Source organism: Xiphophorus hellerii, chromosome 16 (genome assembly GCF_003331165.1).
Source record: "Xiphophorus hellerii strain 12219 chromosome 16, Xiphophorus_hellerii-4.1, whole genome shotgun sequence".
Taxonomy (NCBI): Eukaryota; Metazoa; Chordata; class Actinopteri; order Cyprinodontiformes; family Poeciliidae; genus Xiphophorus; species Xiphophorus hellerii.
Window position 1 is genome coordinate 6,960,499 of NC_045687.1, and position 23,017 is coordinate 6,983,515.

The 23,017-nt window shown below is 37.0% G+C and overlaps 2 protein-coding genes across 3 annotated transcripts; both read right to left on the reverse strand.

Moving 5' to 3' along the window:
* Positions 1–139: 139 nt before the first annotated feature.
* On the reverse strand, positions 140–9,589 carry rab5c (RAB5C, member RAS oncogene family). The gene is made up of 6 exons (XM_032586976.1): positions 9,479–9,589; positions 4,022–4,368; positions 2,273–2,424; positions 2,049–2,171; positions 1,874–1,967; positions 140–1,529 (listed from the first exon to the last, which is right to left on the reverse strand). Exons 2-6 carry the CDS (start codon positions 4,185–4,187, stop codon positions 1,402–1,404), a joined length of 663 nt encoding a protein of 220 aa, XP_032442867.1. The 5' UTR covers positions 4,188–4,368; positions 9,479–9,589; the 3' UTR covers positions 140–1,401.
* A 1,788-nt stretch (positions 9,590–11,377) lies between these two features.
* Positions 11,378–22,943, reverse strand: kcnh4a (potassium voltage-gated channel, subfamily H (eag-related), member 4a). Of its 2 annotated transcripts, none has more exons than XM_032587047.1 (15): positions 22,388–22,943; positions 19,429–19,662; positions 19,178–19,309; positions 18,891–19,015; positions 18,409–18,661; positions 17,805–17,962; positions 17,106–17,313; positions 16,624–16,818; positions 16,343–16,542; positions 15,120–15,369; positions 14,808–15,022; positions 13,289–13,644; positions 13,127–13,206; positions 12,787–12,863; positions 11,378–12,297 (listed from the first exon to the last, which is right to left on the reverse strand). In XM_032587047.1, the coding sequence occupies exons 1-15, from the start codon at positions 22,461–22,463 to the stop codon at positions 11,473–11,475; spliced, it is 3,384 nt and encodes a 1,127-aa protein (XP_032442938.1). In that variant the 5' UTR covers positions 22,464–22,943; the 3' UTR covers positions 11,378–11,472. The 2 variants fall into 2 exon arrangements, with proteins under 2 accessions (XP_032442938.1, XP_032442937.1); XM_032587046.1 differs by having other exon boundaries at positions 18,891–19,033.
* Between the last annotated feature and the right edge of the window lie 74 nt (positions 22,944–23,017).

The window sequence follows — 23,017 nt, forward strand, 5'->3', positions numbered from 1 at the left end:
GGTTTTAATGTCATGTTGACATTTTTAAAGCTAAATTTAGATGATGCATAGCTTAAATAAATCTCCCATCAAAAGTGGATTTATTCTTTGAAAAACAAGTTAACACTTAATATGAAAAAAATAAAATCACTCAAAAAGATGCGTTCGGCTCTTTTATTTGTAAAATTACATTTTCTTTCCTCCTTCTCTACACATACTCTCTACCCGTTACCCACTTTACAGCAGTGAGCGCTGTTCTGGTGCAAGTTCTTCTGTGCAAGATGGTGATGCCACACCAGGATGACAAGATTACTCAAATTCAAGCCCTCCTTGAAATGAAAGAAGCAGAGGATAACATCTCAATTCACAAAGCTGATGAGACAGAACCAGTGCATTTAATACCATGAATCTCCAGAGGAAAAAGAAAGTAAGACATGAAAAATAATTAAATTTGACAGAATACAAACAGATTGGGAAGATTTGTGTTTTTGACAGTAACTACAGATTGATTTCAAAGTTCAAAAGTCTGTTACAAATACAGAAATATGTTTCAAATGCAGTTGTGATTTTGGTCAAGAAAAGAATCTTTACACGTCTCCCATTTTACACTGATAATTCAAAAACATTACATTAATGCTAAAATTACATATGGGTGAAATTGTTAATAAAGTTGTATTTAATGTATATGTTTGGATAGCATAGATAAATGATTGTAAAACCTTAAGATAGGTTTCAAAATCATACTGACCAGTCTGTGCCAAAAGAAAAACAGTAATAATAGAGATAATCATTCAATCTTCACAGCTCAGATCTATAAGAAATCTGCCCATTTGTTCTCTCTTGGTGAAAACCTCCTGATCCAATTCCTTAAGACTCTATATGCACCTTGCTTTTAACATAAGACCATGATGGAAACATTTATGGTGCATTTGTACAGTGAGTCCAAGCTGTGCAACGATAGGGTTATCAAACCTACACATTTCCTTCCTTTTTCATTAATTAGATTTCCTCTATACAAACACAGAACAGTGGACAAGATGCCTCTCTTAGGAGCAATTGTTAATGACTTATGTTTGTTTTCCTTCCATGAATGGGATTTGTTTTTTTCCCCTCCAAGGTGACGTCATGTGTCCATCATCAAAAGAAAGGTCATGGAATGGCGAGTCCAGGGGTGAAAAACGCGATTCTGTGAATAAGCCTGTAGGTTGATTTCTTTGTATTTTTGGCAGGTTCATCAAGCTGGAACCATCAGTGGGATCTGGCAATCTACTGGCCAGTATGCTCATTTTGTCAAACAGTTAGTTGGTGCTGAGAGGATAAGTTGGTCTTTTGGTGGTCTGGTTGGACCAACGGGGCGTCGTTTTACAGCTGGCTAATATCTGGTGTTGTTGATCGGCTGGATCAGCTGATTCATTGAGTTAGTTAGTTTCCACCTCCACAGCACTGGCCGCTTCTGCCCTGTGGAGCAGTTTCCTGCAGGTCCACGCCACCTCTGGCCCGTCCGCCCGGTCCCGCTCCGCCCTGAGGCTCGTTCTTCGGAAGTTTCTTGGCTATTGCAGAGAATAAAGATAATTGGTCACTCTCCGGTTTAAAGTATTGCAACGATGGATTCTACCAATAATTAAATACCAATGAACCTAAAAAAAATTGAGACAAATGACCAAAATTTTAAGTAGAATCACATTTATTAAAACTAATATTAAATATATATTGAGAGAAGAAACAGAAAACTTTTACACTGAAATGTCTACGATAGAAGGCTCTAATATTTTTTTTCAGTCAAAAGCAAAAATTTATTTAAGTACATTTATAGTTTTACTAGGAGGTACCAATTTATTCTCAGCCTCTCTAAATGATTAATGAATTAATAGTTGGACTTCTGAGAAACACTCACCTATAGCCATAAAAATCTCATTAACATTCATTGCGGTCTTGGCTGAAGTTTCCATAAAGAGCAAACTGTTGTCATCTGCATATGCTTGTGCTTCCTACAGGACCAAAGGAAAATTCTCAGGGCATTTTGACCTTGAAAATTAATCTGTAGTAGATTCTGTATTTATTCCCCTTACCTGGAAATCTACGGCTCTCTTGCTGGCCAGGTCGGCTTTGTTTCCTGCCAGCGCAATAACGATGTTGGGGCTGGCTTGTCGCTGCAGCTCCTTCACCCAGTTCTTTGCACGTGTGAATGTATCCTTTACAACAGAAAAGTGCAAAACAATGTGATACTACACTTAAATCTGACTTGATTACACAAGTCAGATTAGATGACCAGAGCGTTTTGGCTGTTACTCACTGTGTTGGTGATGTCGAAGACCACAATGGCAGCCTGGGCTCCTCTGTAGTACATAGGGGCCAAGCTGTGATACCGTTCCTGTCCTGCAGTGTCCCAGATCTCAAACTTGACTGTTGTATCATCCAAACATACCGTCTGTGTGAGGAAGGCAGCTAAAAAGATCATTAGAAATAGAATTTTAAACAGATTTTTAAAAAAGAGAGAATATTTGACTTCTCTTCAGAATAAGTCTTGGTGTAATGATAAAGAAAAAAGCATAAGTCACTAAATTAGGACACATTAATAATATGAAATCAATTATTCATTTTCATAATCTGCTGAAAAGGCTACCAATCAGAGTAAGAAATAAAAAAAAAAAAACGTAGAAAACATAAAAGAAAGCAACTCACTTTACCAGGAGGAAATGTTAGTTTATGAAATGCACACTCACACAATCAGCCATCTCTCACATGACACCTAAAGCTTAGCTCCTTCTTGCATAGTACACATTTTAAAGCTTTGTAATCTTTGACCAGGCATGCCGCCGACCACAAGTTCAATAGAAAGCAAAAAAGAAAAGTGCTGACTCGTTTCATTTCCACCCATTCTTTGGTGAGTATCCTGTTCCAACATTCTTATGCAAGTTGACTCATCAGAAACCAGATACAGCAGGGAAGACAATTAGGGAAAAAGTGAGTATGAAATGACTTATTTCCTATATATGTACAATTTTACATTTTCACCTGACTGCCCTGAAGATACTTAACATTTATATATTTATATTAAAAAAAAACACATTTCGAAAACTGCTACCCAGTGAAGGGTTTGTATTTTCTGAAATAGGCAAAAATACAGAAAGCTGGGGAATACAAGAAAGAAAGGTGGAAAGTTTCCAGTTGTTAATCCAGTTTCAGATGGATTAACATATTTCTATTTAGTAATTCAATTCGTAACATTCCTCCTTTAATTCAAAGTGCCAATTAACTAACTTTGATTTGATGTTACAATCTAGGTCCATTTAAACAGTCAAGAGACATCTGTCACTTTCTGCAATTTGACCAGTTTTGGTAAAGATATCTGCCTTCTTTGTGTGAAGAGCCTGAAGCCAGTTGAAGTCATCCTTTGGTCTTGGAAGAACTAGTTTTACCGGTCCTTCTCCTGACTAAACTGACAACAGATATAAGTAAGACCTGCCAGAAGTCAGATCACTTCTACTGGCATGGACAAGTCTTCTGCTTCAGGGCTGAAGTCTGATGTTTTAAATCAAGAGTGCACAAACAGTTCAGAACCTAAACACCCACATGGATGTTTGACAAGAACCAAATAACTTCATGTGCAGAAAGTTTTAATTAAAAGTCTATCAGGTTTTTGCGCCTTTTAGAAAGCCCAAATGATTTTTTAATTACTTCTATATACCAGTGGAAGAATGCAGCACAAAAAACAGACTGAAATTGAGAAAGAAAAACACATATGCAGTTGTGAAAAGTTTTAAAATGCATACAATTTAATTTATTAACTTTCCATTTATTGATTATCTTAGAAATCTAAACTAATCTAGTTTTAGTCAGATTTTATTCCGTGTTTTGTAATCTAAAGGACAAAAGTGAGAATTTCTGAAATCTGAAAACCTTTTTATGTTGATTTGTATTTGGAATATGCCATGTATCTTTAAATTACCACATCAGAACTCACTGATATTACAGATTACAAACACAGTGCTTTACAGAAGCGTCTGTCATGGAAAACGTGCAGAAATCCTGGAGTCCTTACCTCCGATGGTGCTCTCTTGATACTCATGAAACTGGCCCTTGACGAAGCGCAGCACCAGGCTGGACTTTCCTACTGCAGATTCTCCCAGTAGCACTAGTTTGAACTGACAGATCTTGTTGCTAGCAGCGGTGCCGTTGGTCCGTGCTGGTCCACCTCGCCCTGCCATATTGCAGCGTTGGAAATTACAAGAAAAAAAAAAAAAGGCCGTGTGGGAGGGGGAGGAGAGGATGAATGAGTAAAGGCTTAAGTTTTTTTTGCAGAAGGATGGTGAAGCTGAGGTAAACGCAGGCAGGCTCAGGTCATGCAGGTAGCTTTCCTGGAGGAAGACGACACCTCACTATTGAGAGCTGTAAAAGAAAGAAGAAAAGCATTTAAGTTTATTGAGTTTCTACTAAACAACCACAGTCTCCGAATACAATCAAAAGCCACCAAAAACAGAAATCATCCTTATACTTCTGCACTAAAGCTTTGTTGTCAGCTTCAAAAACCTTAAAACTGAAGTTGTTGATGCAAAATACCACCATCAGACTCATTACCCAGTTTGAGAGTTATTCATTTAAACATGTTTAGTATAAACAAGTGCTAAAGGAAAACACTTCATGGCTTATTTGAAATTGTGCCCTTGGTTTTTCTCCCACAGGCTACAGTGAGACCATACTATTAAGTTTCTTGAGATGCTATTGCATACACTAAGGACTAAAAGAAAATGCAAAATTAATCAATTCTGAATTACTTAAAGTTAAAATTGTTTGTAAACTAGAAGTACTGAGATACAAGTGATTTCTTATATGTGCATATAATGCAACATATATTTACTGAACATAATTATGAGACAATACCAGGTGAAGGTACTTGACAAAGGCAAACCTGAATGGTTAATATAAACAGATCTATTAACCAAAAGCTGCAGCGCACTAATCCAGCTGGTTATCCATAAGACATGCAAAGAAGCAGAGCATGAAATGCAACACTCATTAATGCACCTGGTTGTAGCATGTCATAATAAAACAGCTGTCCAATAACAGGTCCTCAGTCTATTACATGCAAATAAGAAGTCTCAAGACAGACATGTCAAAAATGCAAAAGGTACAACATTAAGCAACACACGGCTCAGTCCTTTCTTTTATGTTTAAGTGGAATAGACTAAAGTGCAGCCAGTTTGCCTAGAAGCCGATCAAACTGTGGCCTAGTCAGACAGGTCACCAGGAGGTAATTTACTTTGTTTTTTTTTTTTTTTTTATTAATTATGCAGATACATAATGATAAAATGTTGTTTTTTTTATTTTCTAAAGATGACCCTCATCTAGACCAGCTGAGCACTGATCAAGCCAAAATAACCATGAACAACTTCCTGTTGGTAGAGGTTTGTATTGACACAACCAAATTTCCTTACAGCTAACTATAAAAATATTATTGAACATTTCTTTGCATCATTGGTTGTTAAAGTGCATCCAAAAAGTCCCACATAAACACACATACACAAAAAGGTGTATAATTAAATCCCATAGATGTTTGGCAACAAGGCCTTCTGATATATTTCATGTATTCAGTCAGTTAAGATGAACGTAAATCCCAAAATTCAAGTTAAGATTTTAAAATATCCAATTTCAATATTCACATGTGTTTTGCAAAGACTGAATAACTAAAAATATTTATTCTTTGACTCAGTGTAGTCAAGAGTAAAAAAGGGGAACTCAAACGGAGGCAGAAGTAAGCCACTGCAATATTTTTGATTAATTGTAATTCAATATTTATAAACCACTGAGGCTTTTATGACTACTGCATACCTACATACCAGTGCATTTTGCTTCATGTTTGCCATACATGACCATCTTAAAAACTTCACCAAATCTCTTTTTCAGCTGGATGACGAACATTAGGTCAGTTAACTTCTGCTCCGTCAAAGGACAGGAAACAACTCAGCTAAAAGCAGGAAGTGAAGATTGCAGAACACTTAACTGCTGAACACAATAAATCAAGCATTCTAATACAGACAGTTTGAGGCTGAATTCTTACACTGAGTATGAAGGATAGATTTTTGCTGGTAGAGTGTGGTAATCTACTGAAAAGAAGACATAAGTGCAGATAGTTTTTGGTTTTTGCTTTTTTTTTTTTTAAAGCAGGGCTTTTCCCCAGCATGCAGCTGAGCTCATTCTTAATCTTTAGCATGTGACTGCAGATCACAGCTTTGTCCATAAAATATTCAGGACTTGCATGTTTTATTTGACAGTACAGCAACCATGTTCTACTAATGTGTTAGCATTACAACATCAGCAAGCTGCACTACTCCTTTATCAAAAAGCTGCAACTTTTGCATATTTTGCAGATGTTAACAGTGTTGTGAAGGTACCTGGCAGACAAGAACTCAATAATTTCATAGCACATCAAAAAAAATAAATAAATAAAAAAATCAGAAAGGAGTGAAGGCGCTCTGCTCACTTAGACAAACAAAGGACAGTCTGTACTTATGTGCTTGCAAGCAGCTGAAGACACCTCACCTGCATTCCTCGCTTAAGGAATCAGTGGTAATAATTGAAATACCGCCAAGATTTTTTTGTAACACTTGTACCTTAATCATGCATTATGAGAGAGGGAATCTCTAAAGTGTATTCAGAACCTTGATGATAAAATGGGATAGAGAGAGAAAAAAGCAGGACATGGTCAGGGGAAAAGGGAGGAAGAAGCAGCAGCAGTCACAAGAGCCTGTTAAATATTCATCATGGCCTTCTGTTTGCTCTGCACCCAGCATGATGTCCAAGACACCAACAGGGACTGCACTACATTTAATGCAAAATATGGCAGTGTGTGCGAACTTTAAATATGTGAATGGAAGTTAATAAGTACTATAACTAAAAGGTATTTTTGTCCCTCAGGAAAATATGTACCTTCCTGTATTATTATTATTAATAATAATAATAATAATACAAAAGAAACAGTTAATGTTGGTGTAGCACAAGGTTCAACATTGACTTCTCAACTTGTTTTGTTTTTATATAAATATAAATATACAAAGTTTGTCCACTTCATATTATTGTCTGACTTATAACTGTTATCTATTTGGACTTTCTACAAATAAACGAAAAAATATGAACTTATAATCAATGAAAAAAAAATACATTCTTTACCTCTCCTTACTTTTCAAGAGAATGTTAAAATTCAGCTCAATCCCAGAGCAAAATATTACATTAACCATACCTTTAATTCAGCTAAAAGTAATACATATCTGAAAGTGAAAATATTGGCAAATTGTTATGTTTATCTAGATGGCTCCTCAGATCTTAACGGTATAATAAGCAAACAGTACAAGTTTTATGAAGGCAACCAGAGGCGAATGTTGTGGAAAAGGGTGGGGTCACAGAACAGCTGGTTGTATCTGATATAAAAGCTGCACCACAGGTCTCCCTTTGTTCCCTATTCCAAGTAACCATCCAGTCTTAGCTATGGCAGTTTCAAATATACAGTCAGCAAGATTTCAAGTTCTACACATTGAAGTCAGATACATTTGTTAAAACAGTAAAGATACAAAGGCAGATTATCACCTAGAATCTACAATGAAATGACAAATTCTTTTCATAAAAGGTTGTTCAAACGGTGTTTCAAGTCAAAAATTTGTTTGAAAGTTTAAATACAAATGCACTGATGTAACACAGGACAAGCAAACAAGATGGTAATCACTTTCAAGGCCAATAGGAAATCACAGGAACTTCCCTTTCTTGTGACGTCTCTTAGAAGCTCAGTAACCAAACAGAGAAGTCAGAAGCCTAATCACCATCTTGTCATTTAGTTTAATGTTTCAAAGAAACTAAAAAACCACATTCCTTTCTAGTAAGTAGACTGAATTATTGCTCACCTCTTCAGATTAGTGGGCTTTGAACTGTCTAGGTTTCTCTTCTAGATTTTTTCTACACGTCAAAAGCTAAACTATTAAGTACTTATTCCTACTAGCATCAAAACTCTAATCGTTTTTATTGCAAATAATGATGGCACCAAACACAAAGGGATCACTTTTAACACACCTGATTAGAAATGCAAACTCTCGTTTCCATTTAGGTGCCGTGACCTTTAAACTTTATAAAATATGACAGCAAACTTTGGAAAACAAACTTCAGGATACTCTCTAAAAAAAAAACATAACTTCTATCAGGGCTGATTTGCCAAACCGTATTGCTGCTTTATGAGGCCAAGGTCCAAACACCATAAACACCAGAACAGCCCATGCACATAGCTGGTTATTCCTTTCTGTCGCAAAGGTCCAAACTCTGCTCCTCTTATTAAGCCATAAACAGGATCTATGAAGGTACATGTGATTTAATGTGCTGTTAAATGTAAGCAGACACACGTGTAGATGCATAACTAACAATATAAGTGGGAGAAATGTAACATAACACCTATCAACGGCAACGACACTTTATGAGATGATATTTAAAGGTATTTATGATATGAGTGAAGTTTGTAAGGCAAAATTAAATGTTAGGTCACAAAAATAAGCAAATGTAATAAAATGGACGTGAAAGGAGTTTCCTGTATGATCATTTCAAGAAAACAGATTGCTCATGAATCCGTCAGTTAAACTGCTGAGTCTCTCAGATAAAAACAGTTATCAAGTACTTAACCGTCTCCATAAGCAGTGTTTGTTATAGTCGAAACAAATGAGGTCTAAATACACATCCGCAACACATTAAATGATTCGAGTTTCTAATGTTTCCAAGTTAGCAAAACTTCTTTCTGGCTGTGGTTAGCTTTAGCACAACAGCTAGCACAGGCTGAGCGACATTAGCAGATAATTAAATAATCAAGTATCCAACAAACGCCTTAAAATGTGGCATTTTAAGGTCTCACTGTGAACGAGAATATTGTTAGCAATAAACATCTGACTAAATGCCTGAAACAAACTCCAACTGTTCCAATCTTTCCTCTTCGCCTAGCATTTTAGCACTAGCTTAGTGGCGTAAACGACAGCAAAACATAGATGCTAAGCAACTGAAAAAGGAAACTTTGTTTAACGTGTTTAAAGAGCGACTAAATGCGTTTCTGGAGCGAAAAAAAGTACAAATTGGTTAACTTCTGATAGCATTGTTAGCAGCTGTGTCAAAAACGTCATTAAGACAACTTTCATTTTCTCGGCCGCACGTCGTCAGCTGTTTGACGCTATCCGAAAGAAACTTGGGGTCTTTCTAACTGTGTCTCTTCCGGAATTGAAACAATATCAAAACCCTGTCAAGCAGCAGTCGATATTTGGCTTTGAAATGTTTCTCAATTTTCCGTCCCTTAGAGCCCGAAGCTCATAGCCTCACTCGATCCACTCTAATGGGCATTTAGGCTGAGCTCGGACTTGGCTCATCGGTTCGGTTAAATTGTACCAAATAAGGCTAAACAGCTTTTCAGTAACATAGAGTGGACAATCTTTAAGGGTTCCCACTCCTAACATGTTCGATCATATTAGGCAGCTCGACTTACATGACTTTTTCTTCTTTCGTTAGCCTCATCGGCAGCGGCTGCCTTCTGCTTCTTGGGGTCTGGCCTTCCCTTCCGCTAAGCGATTTTTCCGGGAACCTCCCACTGTTTTTGTCAGTGGCTGTCTGACCAATGACAACGTCAGCCTGCATAAACTATTAGATTCAGAACACCGGTTAAGTTTCAAAGCGTGAACCTAAATGTGTACAGTTTTTTTTTTTCCAGAGGATAGAAATAAGTTTGAAAGTGTTACACGTTGATTAAAAGATACTTTCTGCTATCCCCGTCTATGTTACTTGTTTACAACAGAGAATTTTGTATTAATTAGCATATGATGACAAATGGTTACACCAGAGAAATTTAGGAACAATAAACAGTGAACATTAAAGAAGTGAGTGTATCATGAAAAGGTTTATTTATTTTATTCAGCTCGAATAAAACAAACTAATCTTAAAGGAAAATTAAATGTCCTGCAAAGAGTTATACTACTGATGGCTACAGGCAGGGAAATCGCCTGTAGTAGTCTGTATTACAGTGATTCAGTAGAAGCCTCTGACTGAAGACATTCTGTTTTTTTATAACAGTCTTGTGAAGAGTACGTGCTGGGTTCTGCAATATTTTTCATTCTCTGAAGAATCCTAAGTGTTTATTTCTGTTTATTTGAGACCCAAACAGAAAGAAAAATGTCAAAATATGTCTAAACAGCCAAAATTTAGTAAAATCCCATACTTTCCCATGCTTTTTCTGCCAACAGATGTGAAGACGTTTTCAAGAATTCTTCTCATGTTTTAGCCCTGAACTGTCTCTTTTAGAATGAACTAATTGCAATCAGTAAAAACCAAGAGGCATCAAACACAGCTGATTTTTCTGTTTCTTTTGTTAACAGAAGATTAAGATTGTTAAAGGTTCCTAACTCTACTTGCAATAGGTTATATTTGGTGACACCTAAGCAGAATCACTAGATAAATCGCTAGATAACTTCATCATAATTAATGTGATTGCTGTGATAAAGATATTTTGACAATAAATTGCAGGGCTCCTCATTTTAGTATGGCTAGAATTATTTAAGCACAATTTATTTTCTAGTTCCCTTCAGATTGGACTGAAATTAAAATTTGAGAATATAAAGGGCTTCATCCTTCTTTTTTACATAATTATGGACATATTTTTTATCAAGTTTTTTTGTAAGATTTGTTCTATTGATTCAGATTTTTTTCATCTATTTTTAACAGGTCTCTCTTAGAGCATTTTATCAAGGTTTAGTCCAGGATTTTGATCAATTTGTTGCTCATTTCTAGCTATTCTGTTGGCAATGTGATTGTCTGTTTGGGTTGTTAATGGCCTCATTTCATGCGGGTCCATCTGCTGTAAAGATCTGCCTTTATAGCAGAACTCGATGATCATTTTATCAGGTGAATTTCATAAATAAGGCCTTGTTGCTTCCTTACTAACATCAACTCAAAGCACCACATGTGTACTTAGTTTTACCCTCAACTGTATTGACATTGTCATGGAAACTTTTTTTAACATAAAAGCAGAGCTTATGAGAAACAAACAACATGGTTTCCTATCAAATCTGTTTTTCCTGCTCAGTCGTGAATTATATAGCCTGTGCATTTTGTTTATGTGGCCACACAGTGGCGCTACATCTCTTTATCGAGCATTATTTCAAGGGCAAATGATGTCAGCTGCTGTAGAAACGGCAAATAATGCAGCTTACATTGATGTCTTGCTGTACAACTAATAAATTAATATTACATTAATTCTCTATTACTACATCTACAGTCTGCATTGCCATAGTTTTATTGATGTATCCAAATTTTCAGTCTCAATTTTTTAGGCATTACTTTATACATAACTTTTAAAAGAGTTATATTACAAATAGATAATATTAGGCTGCAGCAGTTGGTAAATAGCAATTTATTATTTCGGAAAGAACAATCCCTTACCATTCAAACAAACTTGTCATTTTGACAAAATAACACAGACAGAAGTCATTATCGTCGTGAGTCTTCTAATACATTTTGACTTGCTCCATAATTGTCTGTCCTGTCATGGTAGAGTGATCCTCCACACTCTCTGGTTGAAAGCTGCCCCAGCAAAGAACATACATGGTCCTGTGAGTGAAGGACAAGGCCGGATCCCGCTGGGTCGTTTTGTCTCGTGGAGCTCTGCTGGCTCATGTTATGATCTGTGCACAATGAAGTGCAAGGTCCTGAGGGTGTCAGAGAGCTGAAGGCTGTGTGATACTGTGACTGTCCAGTGGGATTGCTCGGAGAATGAACTGGCGTCTGGGGATTGGTGAGACTTTGTGACTTGGTTAGAAAATTCAATGTAGGATGAGAGTGTCCACAATTTACTGGATTTGTGTTATTTTTAATAGGACTAGATGTATTGTAGACTCCTCTTTGGCTATGACAAATCACTGGAAAGATGCTGGAGCCTGAATCAACGCCGAGGAGGGATAAAACTCTATGACTGTAAGGAGAGCTTGGGGTGGCTCTGGGTGTTTGAAATGGATTGTGCTCACTCTGCAGCCTATCAGCTGTTTTTCCATCTCTCTCAGAGCAGCATAGGTGCAAAGAGGTAGACACAGAGCTTGATGAATGCAGCAAAGTGGGAGTCCTGTTGTGGGATGGTATCCCACTGCAGTCCTGTTCATTTCCAGATGAATCTAAAGGGATACGAGGCTGCCAGTTTTTACAACTTGTTTCACCAGGAGGAGAGACATGATGAAGCGTAGGCATATTTGACTGCAGAAAATGCATCATGTCATGGAGCTCCTTAGTCAGGTTGGAGACTTCTTCATTTAAGTTGTTCACCTGCGAGAAGAAAATAAAAGTTAAATAGATGTCTCAGATGTTGATTAATCTCCATAAAACTATCATGCTAACTGAAAACTACTTTAAAGCTTTTATAAGTTTTTTTTCCCCATGAGTTCCCTTTATAAAGCTCCACCAATCTTCCAGGTGGTGGAAGATTGGTGGAGCGCCAGTCCTAGCATGATGCTCTCACCACCATGTTTCCTTGTATTAATATTAATCAGGAGACACCATATTAATCAGACAGCTGCAACTTACTCGAAACCCTGAAATGTGCAAAACTGTTGGCTGTATTGTTTTCCTGAAAACAATATTGTTCATTGAAACTCACCCATGAAGGCCAAAGATTGTTTTATTATTACATTCATGTCTTACTTTGTAATTTTTTTTTCTTATGGATTATAGATAGGCATAAATATCCCATATAACTTTTGACAAGGGTAAAGTATTTCATTTATAGGGGAAACCAGATTTATGTTTGAATCTCACCTCTTTATTTAATTTGGTCATGTTCTGTTTCACTTCTTCTGTCTCAATTAGAAGGTTAGCATTCATCTGTAACTCATCTAAAACACATAAAAAAAAAAATAGAGTTAATGTGATAACATTTTCTATGATGCCTAGGTAATATAATCTAAACATGTTAATTAATTACCTAACATGAACTAAGCAGTTTATGTATTGGAAAAAACCAAAACAAGAAATAAAATATGTAAAATGTCTTACATCTTATGCAAATTCTGTTGATAAAGAATTTTACAGTTTCAAAAAATTTTTTTTTTCATTAACTTAAAGAAAAATGTCAACATTTTTAAAGAAAAAATGTTACCTGACATACTAATCCTTGTCTTATCCTGCTCTATGTTGAACTGAAATGTGTGACTGTTGTCCTCAATCCCATCCACAACCCTGACAATGAAACAAATGAATATCACATCATTTTAAAAAGAGCAAACTGCAAGGAAGAGAAAAAAAAGGTGGAAAACGTCACCTGGGGCTCAGGTTAAGAGGACTAACACAAGGGAAAGATGGAAACAGTAGCTTGGATGGCCGATGACTTAAACCGGATTCATTTTTCAGACTGACATTAGGTGATAGAGTGAGATCCTCATTGGCAAAGGACTGAGGAGAGATGCTACAGCCTTGGCGTTGAAAAACAGGTGACCGACGTAGGTGGAGCGTTTGGATGTGTTGGCGCTCCTGTCCTAAAGTGTTGAGACGGGAAAACTGCAGAGTACCTCCAGAACCTTGTACTCTGCTCCGCCACAAATGGTTCATGTCACCTGTATGTTCTTCATCAATTGCTTCATTGACGTTGGGTAGTTTGTGATCCAAAGAGACATGATGCTGGAAGAGGGATTGAAAGTCAATGAAGTTAACTGCAAAGTTGTTTGAGAGTTATGTTTGAGAACATAACATGTTGTTTATGTTATTATTTTATCAACATATTAACATGTAATGTTATCAACATTATCAACAAATGTCAATGCATTTTATCAACATGTAATGACATAAAGAACAACCCATTACATTTTGCTATTGAGCTTACTGTGTGTGTCCATTTGGCAAACATAAACCAAAGCATGAGTCTAAAATATTTAAAACACCCACATAAAATGACTATATCTGGTAGCTTAATTATGATAAAATGTTACTTTATTTTTCTCTCTCTCTGGCCTCTGAAAGGTTGCATACATAACAAAGCATACACTTATATTTATTTACTGACAGTACTGACAGTGGTTGTCATACACTGTATTAATGTGCCTTCCTCTTTACTCTGTCTAAGTAAAGAGGAAGCATATCTCAACATGTACCAAAGACTGCCTGGGAGTCCATGTAAATCTCTTCGCTGCTTGCAGATAGAACAAAAAAAAAACAAAGAAATTTTTCCATAATTTTTAAAGTATGATTATGCACAGTGAATATGTACACTCACCAATCACATTATTAGGCACATCTTTTCAGTTGGTTGTTAAGATAAACAGTGAATCAGCCAATCATAAACAAGTCAATCATTCCAATTAGGCTTTTAGATTTTGCAGAAAAGACTTACTGAACTTCAATGGAAGCAATTTGGACCCATTTGAACCTCATAGTAGAAAATTGTTTAAATACCGGAGCCCACCCAAGTATTGTTGTGATCCATGTTCATCCCACATGACAATACTGAATTCATCTTTTGATGACTACTTCTTGCAGAAAAAGTAGCCACCATGTCACCAAGCTCAAATCCTCCCCTCGTGGTTTTTTGGTTTCTGTACCACAATGAGCGCTACAGCCGCCAGACCTTAATCCATTAGAGCACGTTTGAGATGTGGTGGAACAACAGATTTACATCATAGACACCGTCCTAGAGTTGGGTTGGCCCCCCATTTGTCTTCAGAGCTACATTTTTTAAGCATATGTTTAACAAGGTGTATCTAATGAAGTAGTCAGTTATTTTTTTTTATAAGATCAGGAAAATTGTTCAGATTAATTCGGTGGTACCACAAAATTATAAGTCTTACATGTGGCTCACTGCCCTCTCTCAGGTTGTAGGTGAGGTTGTGGTGGATGTCAGAGCTGAAACGACTGCCATACTCTGGATACAGCCTGAGGACCTCTCTTAAAGCCTTGACACTGATGTACTGCAAGTCACAGTAGGTGAGCGCCTTCACGTCTGCATTTGTCTTGATCACCTGATCATGCTCTGGCAGGTCAGTCCCTATCAGGTCACCTTTGCCTGTAGTGATAGTCAGAGAGAGGAGTTGCAAAAAGACGCTACTAGATGAAGATGTTAATCAACAGCTGGAAGTGTTTCACACTTTGTTCACACTCACCCAGAATAGCTTGGACCATACTGTCTTTTAAGACTTCAAGAGAACCGGAACAGACAAAATAATTGGCATGCAGGGCATCTCCATGGCGAATGAGGTACTCCCCTGGTGCACAGAAGGAAGTCTTGATGTGCAGGGAGAGAGAGCGCAGACACCCTCTGCTGGCTCTCTCAAACACAGGCAGCTGCAGGATGTCTTTGTTCAGATGCATGGCGATATCTGCTCGCAGTTCATCTGGGTAGTCATGAAGCAGCTGAGAGCAAATGAGAGAAAAAAAAAGACGTTTGTTACAAGTAAATCAGCGTTCTGCAGTTCAACCTCAGAAATTAAGTTACTTACTCTAAGATTTACTGTAAGCATATTGTTTTGATATACACAATTTTAGTCAAGGACCAACATGAGCAAATAAGAAGGAGGTCAAAAAAGATAACCTTAAAAATGTGCAAATTTGTAATGGCTTCCCAATATCAAAACATTTACAAATGCATGTTTTGGTTGCTTTTAGAATATTATGTAAAATATTATATTGTTTTACATAGTGTAATGGAAAAATATATACATTTTAATAATACAGGGACTTTAAACCATAGGAGCAATATGACAATGAAATTTAAAGGCTTTAATGGCATTGAATTTACACTCCTCTGTTGTATTTTGCTATTTTATGAGCTACTACTAAAATAGTATTTTATTAAAAGGCTCTTTTTTGAAATCTTCAAAAAAGAACTTTGAAAAATGTATGTCTTTCTTTCATGATGTATCAAGCTGCTAAGAAAATACATCCTGTTAAAACCAGTGGCTGCATCTATTGCTTTCAACTCTGAATTAATTATCCAGAGAGGTGATGGTGGGTGTGTTAATGAGTATTCTCCCCATTTCAGCTCTGGCAACTTCTTCAAAATGGATTCTAACATTGTCATTGAAATTCTGACATCTACTCAAGGAAATGGAATAGGACTTCAGAGAATATAAAATGTCCCACATTTAAATGGATTGTAAGTCTGAAAGGAGAAACACCCACAGAAAATGTATTGTTTTGATTGATATACCTCAAAATGCTGAAACTTAATTTGTGTTTCAATTACTGAACAAAAATGAACAAGTTCTTTCATAAAAAATACATACAAGATCTAATTATGAGCACAATATTAATATTACTAATAAGTCTTGTACCCTAGAAGAATTAATAAAAAGACAGATTTTATTTTCCTTTGTTCCTCACTTACCTCATTTGCGTTTATGCCATTGTTGACTGACCATGTGGCTTGAAAATACTCCAGCATTCTCTGCTTCAGATGCTGAGGGAGTCGATGCACACGGATGAAGTCTTTGAGGTCCTTCATTCGGGTGTGGTAGAGTGAGCGCCGTGAGTACATGCGCTGGATAATGGCCGTTACATTGCCAAAGACCACTGCGTGCATCAGAGCTGACAGTGGATGAAACAGTAAAGGTGCGCTAAGAAAATTTAACCCATATGGAAAATTTCTGTTCACGGTTTTAAACTCACCACCAATCAGCATAATACAAATGGAGAAGATTTTCTCTGCATCTGTGTTGGCACACACATTGCCAAAACCAACACTAGTGAGGCTACTGAGAGTGAAGTAGAGGGAGGCAATGTAGGCACTGGGAATGGAGGGTCCACCTATGGTTCTGTTGATGTATGGTGTCTCCAGACGCTTACCCAAATCCTGAAGCCACCCTGATGGTATGGGTACATATTGTTAATCACTCAAGATGAAGAAAATAAAATGTAACACCAACATTGTTCATGTTCTATTGATTTATTGTGCTTTAGCGGACAGATATTTCTGCTTTGCTAATTGTCAAATTGGCCATACAATTTGGACACTCTGTGACCTAGACTTTCTCTGGGCTAAGGAGGAAAGTCAGAGGCATTAAAGCATTAAGTTACGACTCAAGATGTTCAAACAACAAACAAGAAGTAGCTTCTTATTAAAGGAGACTGTCGTGACTAGCTGAACTCACCTATATCCCAGGTAACAGGATCACTACCTTCAATCTCCTTGCGTCCAATGATGTACCAGATGCAGGCCATCCAGTGAGCCAGCAAGGCAAACACAGACATGAGCAGTGTAAGGACCACTGCGCTGTACTGGGAGTAACGATCCAGTTTTTGCAAGAGCCGAAGCAAGCGCAGCAGACGGACCGTCTTTAGAAGGTGCACCAGTGAGGTCTGGATATGGGAAAACAAAACACACTAAAATGTTCTACATTTTTCTGCTTTCTTATGTTTTAAGCTAAACAGATGATTTTGTTTGTTAGAAACTGGAAAAAGTTAATGAGAACTTAAAATAATGGAAAAAAGAAGAATACCAAGAAAAATGGGCAAAATTTGAGGTATGGAAGTGGACAAACTTGTTGGCACTGGTTGAGCTTAACAATGCCAGAAAAATCTCATGTCTGACTATCACTGACACAAACACTCAGAATTTGTTAATCTTTGCTGTGACTTTAACTTGGTCATATGAATATAAGATTGTGTTTTTGTGCAAAGAACAGTGATTGACCCATCTCACTTTTCAAATATTTTCAGTGTGAGATTATGATGCAGATATAAAATATTGCTATATTTTAAAACTTTACCAGGTATGCCAAAAAAGAAACTAGCCAAAAAATATTAAACAAAGAACCATGACATTCTTTGCATTATCATGACCGTCTTACCACTGAAACGTTGAAAGCATAGAGAAGGTCAAATGGCAGGGCCGCAATCAGATCCACAAAGAACCAGGTAGTGAAGTAATGTAGGCAGATGGATTGGGTGTTATACACTACCTGACCCGACTGGCTGACGTATGTGGTGCGGAAATTCAGAATAATATCTGCAAAAGTTACAGAAACGTAACATTAAATAGAGAAAATCCACAAAGAATGAAGACTTGCTCCAGAGACTTGCATGGGAGGGAAATGCACGAGGTAGCGAGTGAGCTAATTTTATACGACTGCCTTTTTAAAGACAAACCTATGGAGAGGTTGTGTGACAGACGTGTTATGGCACTTCCATTGGAGAAGAACTGGGACGAAGTGAGAGAAATCTAATTATGATTTATAACCTAGGGCAACATTGACACTGAGTGGGTGAGAAATGGTGGGAGGTAGTCACGTGCCAGCCATCACCAAGGAAACAGCTGTGGTTTAAAACTTACTGCTCTTGTCCTTTCATAATGTTGCTTGGGTTTCAGTATGATGGTCAACAGGTTTGTAAAGCATAAACATTTTCTCCACTAAATCCAACATTCAAAGTTAATACACAAAAACCACCACGTACCAGCTATGAAGAGCATCTCCACCGCTATGTCACTCCATGTGGTGCTACGAGTGACTAGTGAGAGACGATCGCCGCCTTCACTGTGACTGACAAAGCAGACGTTGAAAGGTACAGTGACAGCGACGTAGAAAGTCGCCAGCAGAATCAGCCAGTCCCACATGGCCTTGAAAATGCTGTAATGCAGGAGAATAAAACGGGACTTCTTCACAGAGGCCACCTTGTACTCAGGTATGGAGGGTTTCTGGAACATGCTCTGAAAATGCCACATGACACGAAATCTTGAATTCTACATTTCTAATGCCCTCAGTTACATTCAGATAAATAAAAGTCATTCTATAAAGAGGTTTAATCTGTACTGGGCTCTTGAGGAACAATGAAGAAAGTATTCAGAGCAACATTAAAATCACATTAATGTACATTTATTTTCTTAGTCTCTGGTTGTTTTTCACCATGTGGGAGTTGAGACATAGTTTGGAACTCACATTGGTCAGTTTCCTCTTGCGTCTCTTTGTAAACAGGTTACTCAGGCGGTGCAGAACACTTCTCCCCCTGCCTTGAGCTCGAATAAAATACGATCGACTGCTTTTTCGGTTTTCTCTAGGGGCCTCTGAAAAATCAAAGACAACTACAAAATTAGTTGTATTAGTCATTTTCAAATAATTTTAGGTAAAATCAAGCCAATGAAAAACCATGTTACAATCTAAACATTTTAGAGATCATTTAGAACCACTCAGAACAGAGCTTTTAGAAGCATGCAGTAAGGGCTCACCATCTTCATGAATGTAGTGTTGGCTTTTCCTGTAAGATTCGCTGACATCTTTAAAGGACAGCAGAAACAGAACCACCTCGCCCTTCTCGTTTTTAATTGGAACAATATCCAGGAGACACCAGAACTGATTTCCTTTGAGTACCAAAAAGTTACAGAAATATATTAGACAAAGACGAAAATGTTCACTTGATGGCTAAATATAAGTAGATGAACAATGACTTTAGCAGAAGAAACTGTATTTTTTTTCTTACCATTTTTCCTGTAAAAGCAGATCTCTCCCTGATACTCCTGCTGACTCTCCAGAGCTTTAAGCACCTGCTCCATTACACTGTCACTGGTCTCAGCCCCATGAAGGAAGGTGCAGGTGCAGGTTTTCTGCATGACCTCCGTCCGAACAAAACCAGTCAGCTCACAAAAACCATCCGAACAATAGACGATCCGGTAATTATATCGACCCCTAGCATTTCCCAGAAGAAAGTTGCTGTCTGTGAATAAGTCAAAAAGACAAATAGTAGAGATTAGAGGTTGAAAAACAACAGTAGAGCTTAACAGAAAAAGAAATTATTCCACCACTCCTTTTTTTAAAGCAGCAGCATAGATGCTGCCAGGCAATTTTTTTTTTTTGAAAAACATCACTTGTAAGACTAGATATCTGCAAGCTGTTCCTAATTTTATGTTACAGCAAGCAATAGCGCAGCTTGCCTTTACAGGAAGACAGAAAAGTAGTGGTTTAAATATCTAATGCAGAAAAACTATAGGATGGCTTCTAGTAACTCTTTTAATTTTTTTCTTCATTCATCCATAGCTATCTTTATTGTGCAATCGTAAATGTAGCATGATGTGGGATTTTATTGTACTTCTCCTGACCGATACCTTTGTACAATAAGATTCTGTAAGCTACTGCTCTGGAGCCACTAATGCAAAGTCTGAACTCAAGAAGACAAAATTTTCCTCTTTAATTAAATATATTATTCAAAATAATATCAGAATACTAATACTAATATCAGTATTAATTTCCACTACCTTTTAATTGTTATGCCAAAGATTGCTTTTCTCTACAGCCTATCAATGTGCTAAAGAAGCTTGTACTGAAATGTTTGTAAGAGAAATTTATATTGATTTATTACACCAGCTGGTGAGTAATATTAGAAAAGTATTATGAAATAAATTATTAGTAGTAATCTGTTCTTAATTCAATAAAGCACATTAATAGGTACATGTCTCCTTTCTATTTCTGTACAAATAATGAGTAAGTCGTCCCTTTTCAGGTGATGCTTTGAATATAAGCAAACAGCATTTAAAAAATTTTTTTGTTTGATGAAGAAAACTTTTAAACAATAACGTAGCTCCAAGGACAACATGGAACACCTGCTGGGTTGACTGTCAGAGAGGAGATTTGTATTCTCCTGCTGAAAACAAAGCAAACAGTGCATTCATCATTCAGTGGCACAATTGCTTATATTTATCTTAGAAACATTACATCAAGGAAGATAAAATCTTTCACATATTTCTAATTGGATGTTGCAATCAGTGAGCCTGATTCAATTTGTGTCCCAGAACTAAATTCTTGTAAAACTGCGCCATTGCCATATGTTTTCCTTCTTTTCTCTCTCAGGAATCCCCATGGCAACACAAAACCAGAAAGATCTTTTATTAGCTTTATGACTTCATCTCGACATACTTTAGTGAAAACATCTACACATCTAGCAGCACACAGCCTTGGTATGATTTTATTGTGTAGAAGTAACTTTAAAAAAATGCTTATTTGTAATTATCTTCAAATTAAGTCTGCATCCTTTTAAAAACCTTCACCTTCTTCTTTTGCCTGCAGTCAGAAATTCAAAGATTCTTCTATTTTTATTGGTCATGATTAAAAGTAAAATATATAAGTATCATACATCTCTTTGATAAAACCTGCCCCTTTCCCCTCCGCTGATCAGATTAATTAATAATGTTGACAGCAAAAAATGCAAAACCAAAATCTGAGTTGCGTTGAGTTGTGTTCAACAAAGTGCTTTTCCAATTCTTAAAAATGACGATCTAGGAATGCACCTTACATGTTAACCACTGGCAACAGCCCCTGCAGTCCAGCAAGGATTAAGGTGTGAAAATTATGAAATATAGAATCAGGTCAGGAAAGAGTGTCCACGAAGAGTCAGATATCAACAACAGAAGCTGAAAAGGTTAACCTAAACATCAGTTCTGACTCTATTGAAAGGCTGTTTCCCACATTTTGAGGTGGTGGGTGATCAGATTAATCATTTAGGTGAGTTTCCAGCTTTCAAAAAGGTTCACTGAACAAGACCTCAGTTGATATCTGATAAGCTCCCCACCACTACATAATTCATTTTAATCAATCTCCCTGGCTTCATAACAGGATCATGTGGATAGTGTCTCTATTAGTGTTTGCTATGCGTTTTCAATGGCCGCTGCTCACATTTCAGTCAAGACAAGTTCAAGACAATTCATAGACTTAGCAGTGTTTGTTGCTGAAGCTCTATCTAATCTAATGATCTGACAGCTGATGCTGAAAACTGACTGTCCCCTTGAAGGGTCACTGCCACAAATTTCTGTTGGTTGGACAAATGCAAGATTATTATGTTACTTGATGCTGCCACTTACCATGAATCTTTTATAAAGGAGACTTTTAATATTTGTATCCTGGTTAAATAAAGGGTCATATTGATATTAAGATTGAGTTACCTAACTCAAAAATAAATTAATACACATCTTTTTAGCACTGCATACATATAGAGTACTGTATGTTCTTTTCTTTTTATGTTGGCCTTTTATGTTTCTTAAGCATTCCTGAATCCTATCAAAACATGAGGAAAATCAGCAGTGTGAAAGGATATTTATTTTTATCCGGGTGGAAACAACCACAGCATTTTTCACTGATTAAGTTAATGATGATTAAGTTCAAATTTGTCTATTTTTTATATTAATTACAGATTTGTCCAAACAAAATCCTTAAAAAATAATTTCACATTTATGTTATGGGTTTAAAAAAAAAGGATCTCACCAATGACAATACACATATTTTATGTTAATGTGCTTCACAGTCTTTAGCTAACAAAAAAAGTATTGCAGAACAGAAACACTCAGTTCTGCTCTATGCGGAATTGAGTATTTTGTCCCACAAACCTGATTTGGGCTAACAAATGAGCCACTGGGCTAAAATAGTAAAACATCTTTTTTAAAACTACTTACGAGTTCCATCGAAGTGGTTTGCAATGCTGTCCAAAAAGGTATTCTGTGGAGCAAGGAGGCCCTTCATCACAGGCATCTTTAGCTTTTAAAAGGAGACTTTCAGCGTCTAGTAGTTTGTCACTAATCCATAAGATCTGAAATAAAATCAAAGTGCTCCTTGGTGTAAAGTTCCTTTGTTGGATCCAGAAATCAAAAGCAGAGATTTTCAGATAAACCTGATCTGTTTTTAGAAGATGAGGATAGTTGCTGTTCTCCAAAGGTTTTCTCCCAGAACTGAATCAGGATTTTTCAGGTTCAGCTGCACATTGCCCAGTGTTGTCATATCCTCAGCTGTTCTGTCAGTCTCAACTCCACAAAGCATAGTTCCTGCCATCTCTGAGTCCCCTCCCATCATGGGAGCCTGAGCCATTTCTCCATTCCACACACCGTGAGCTCAATGCACATCTCTTTCCTTCTCTAAAAAACCCTGTCTCCTCCTACTTATCTTTCCTCAAAGAAATTAACAGAAATTAGCTTCATTCTCCTTATCTTCCAGCTTTCTCACCTTTACATTGCTTCCTGTTGCAAGCTCCTCATTTAGATGTAAAAAGAGGCTTCTCAATGCTTTTCTCTTCAGATCATCAAATAATT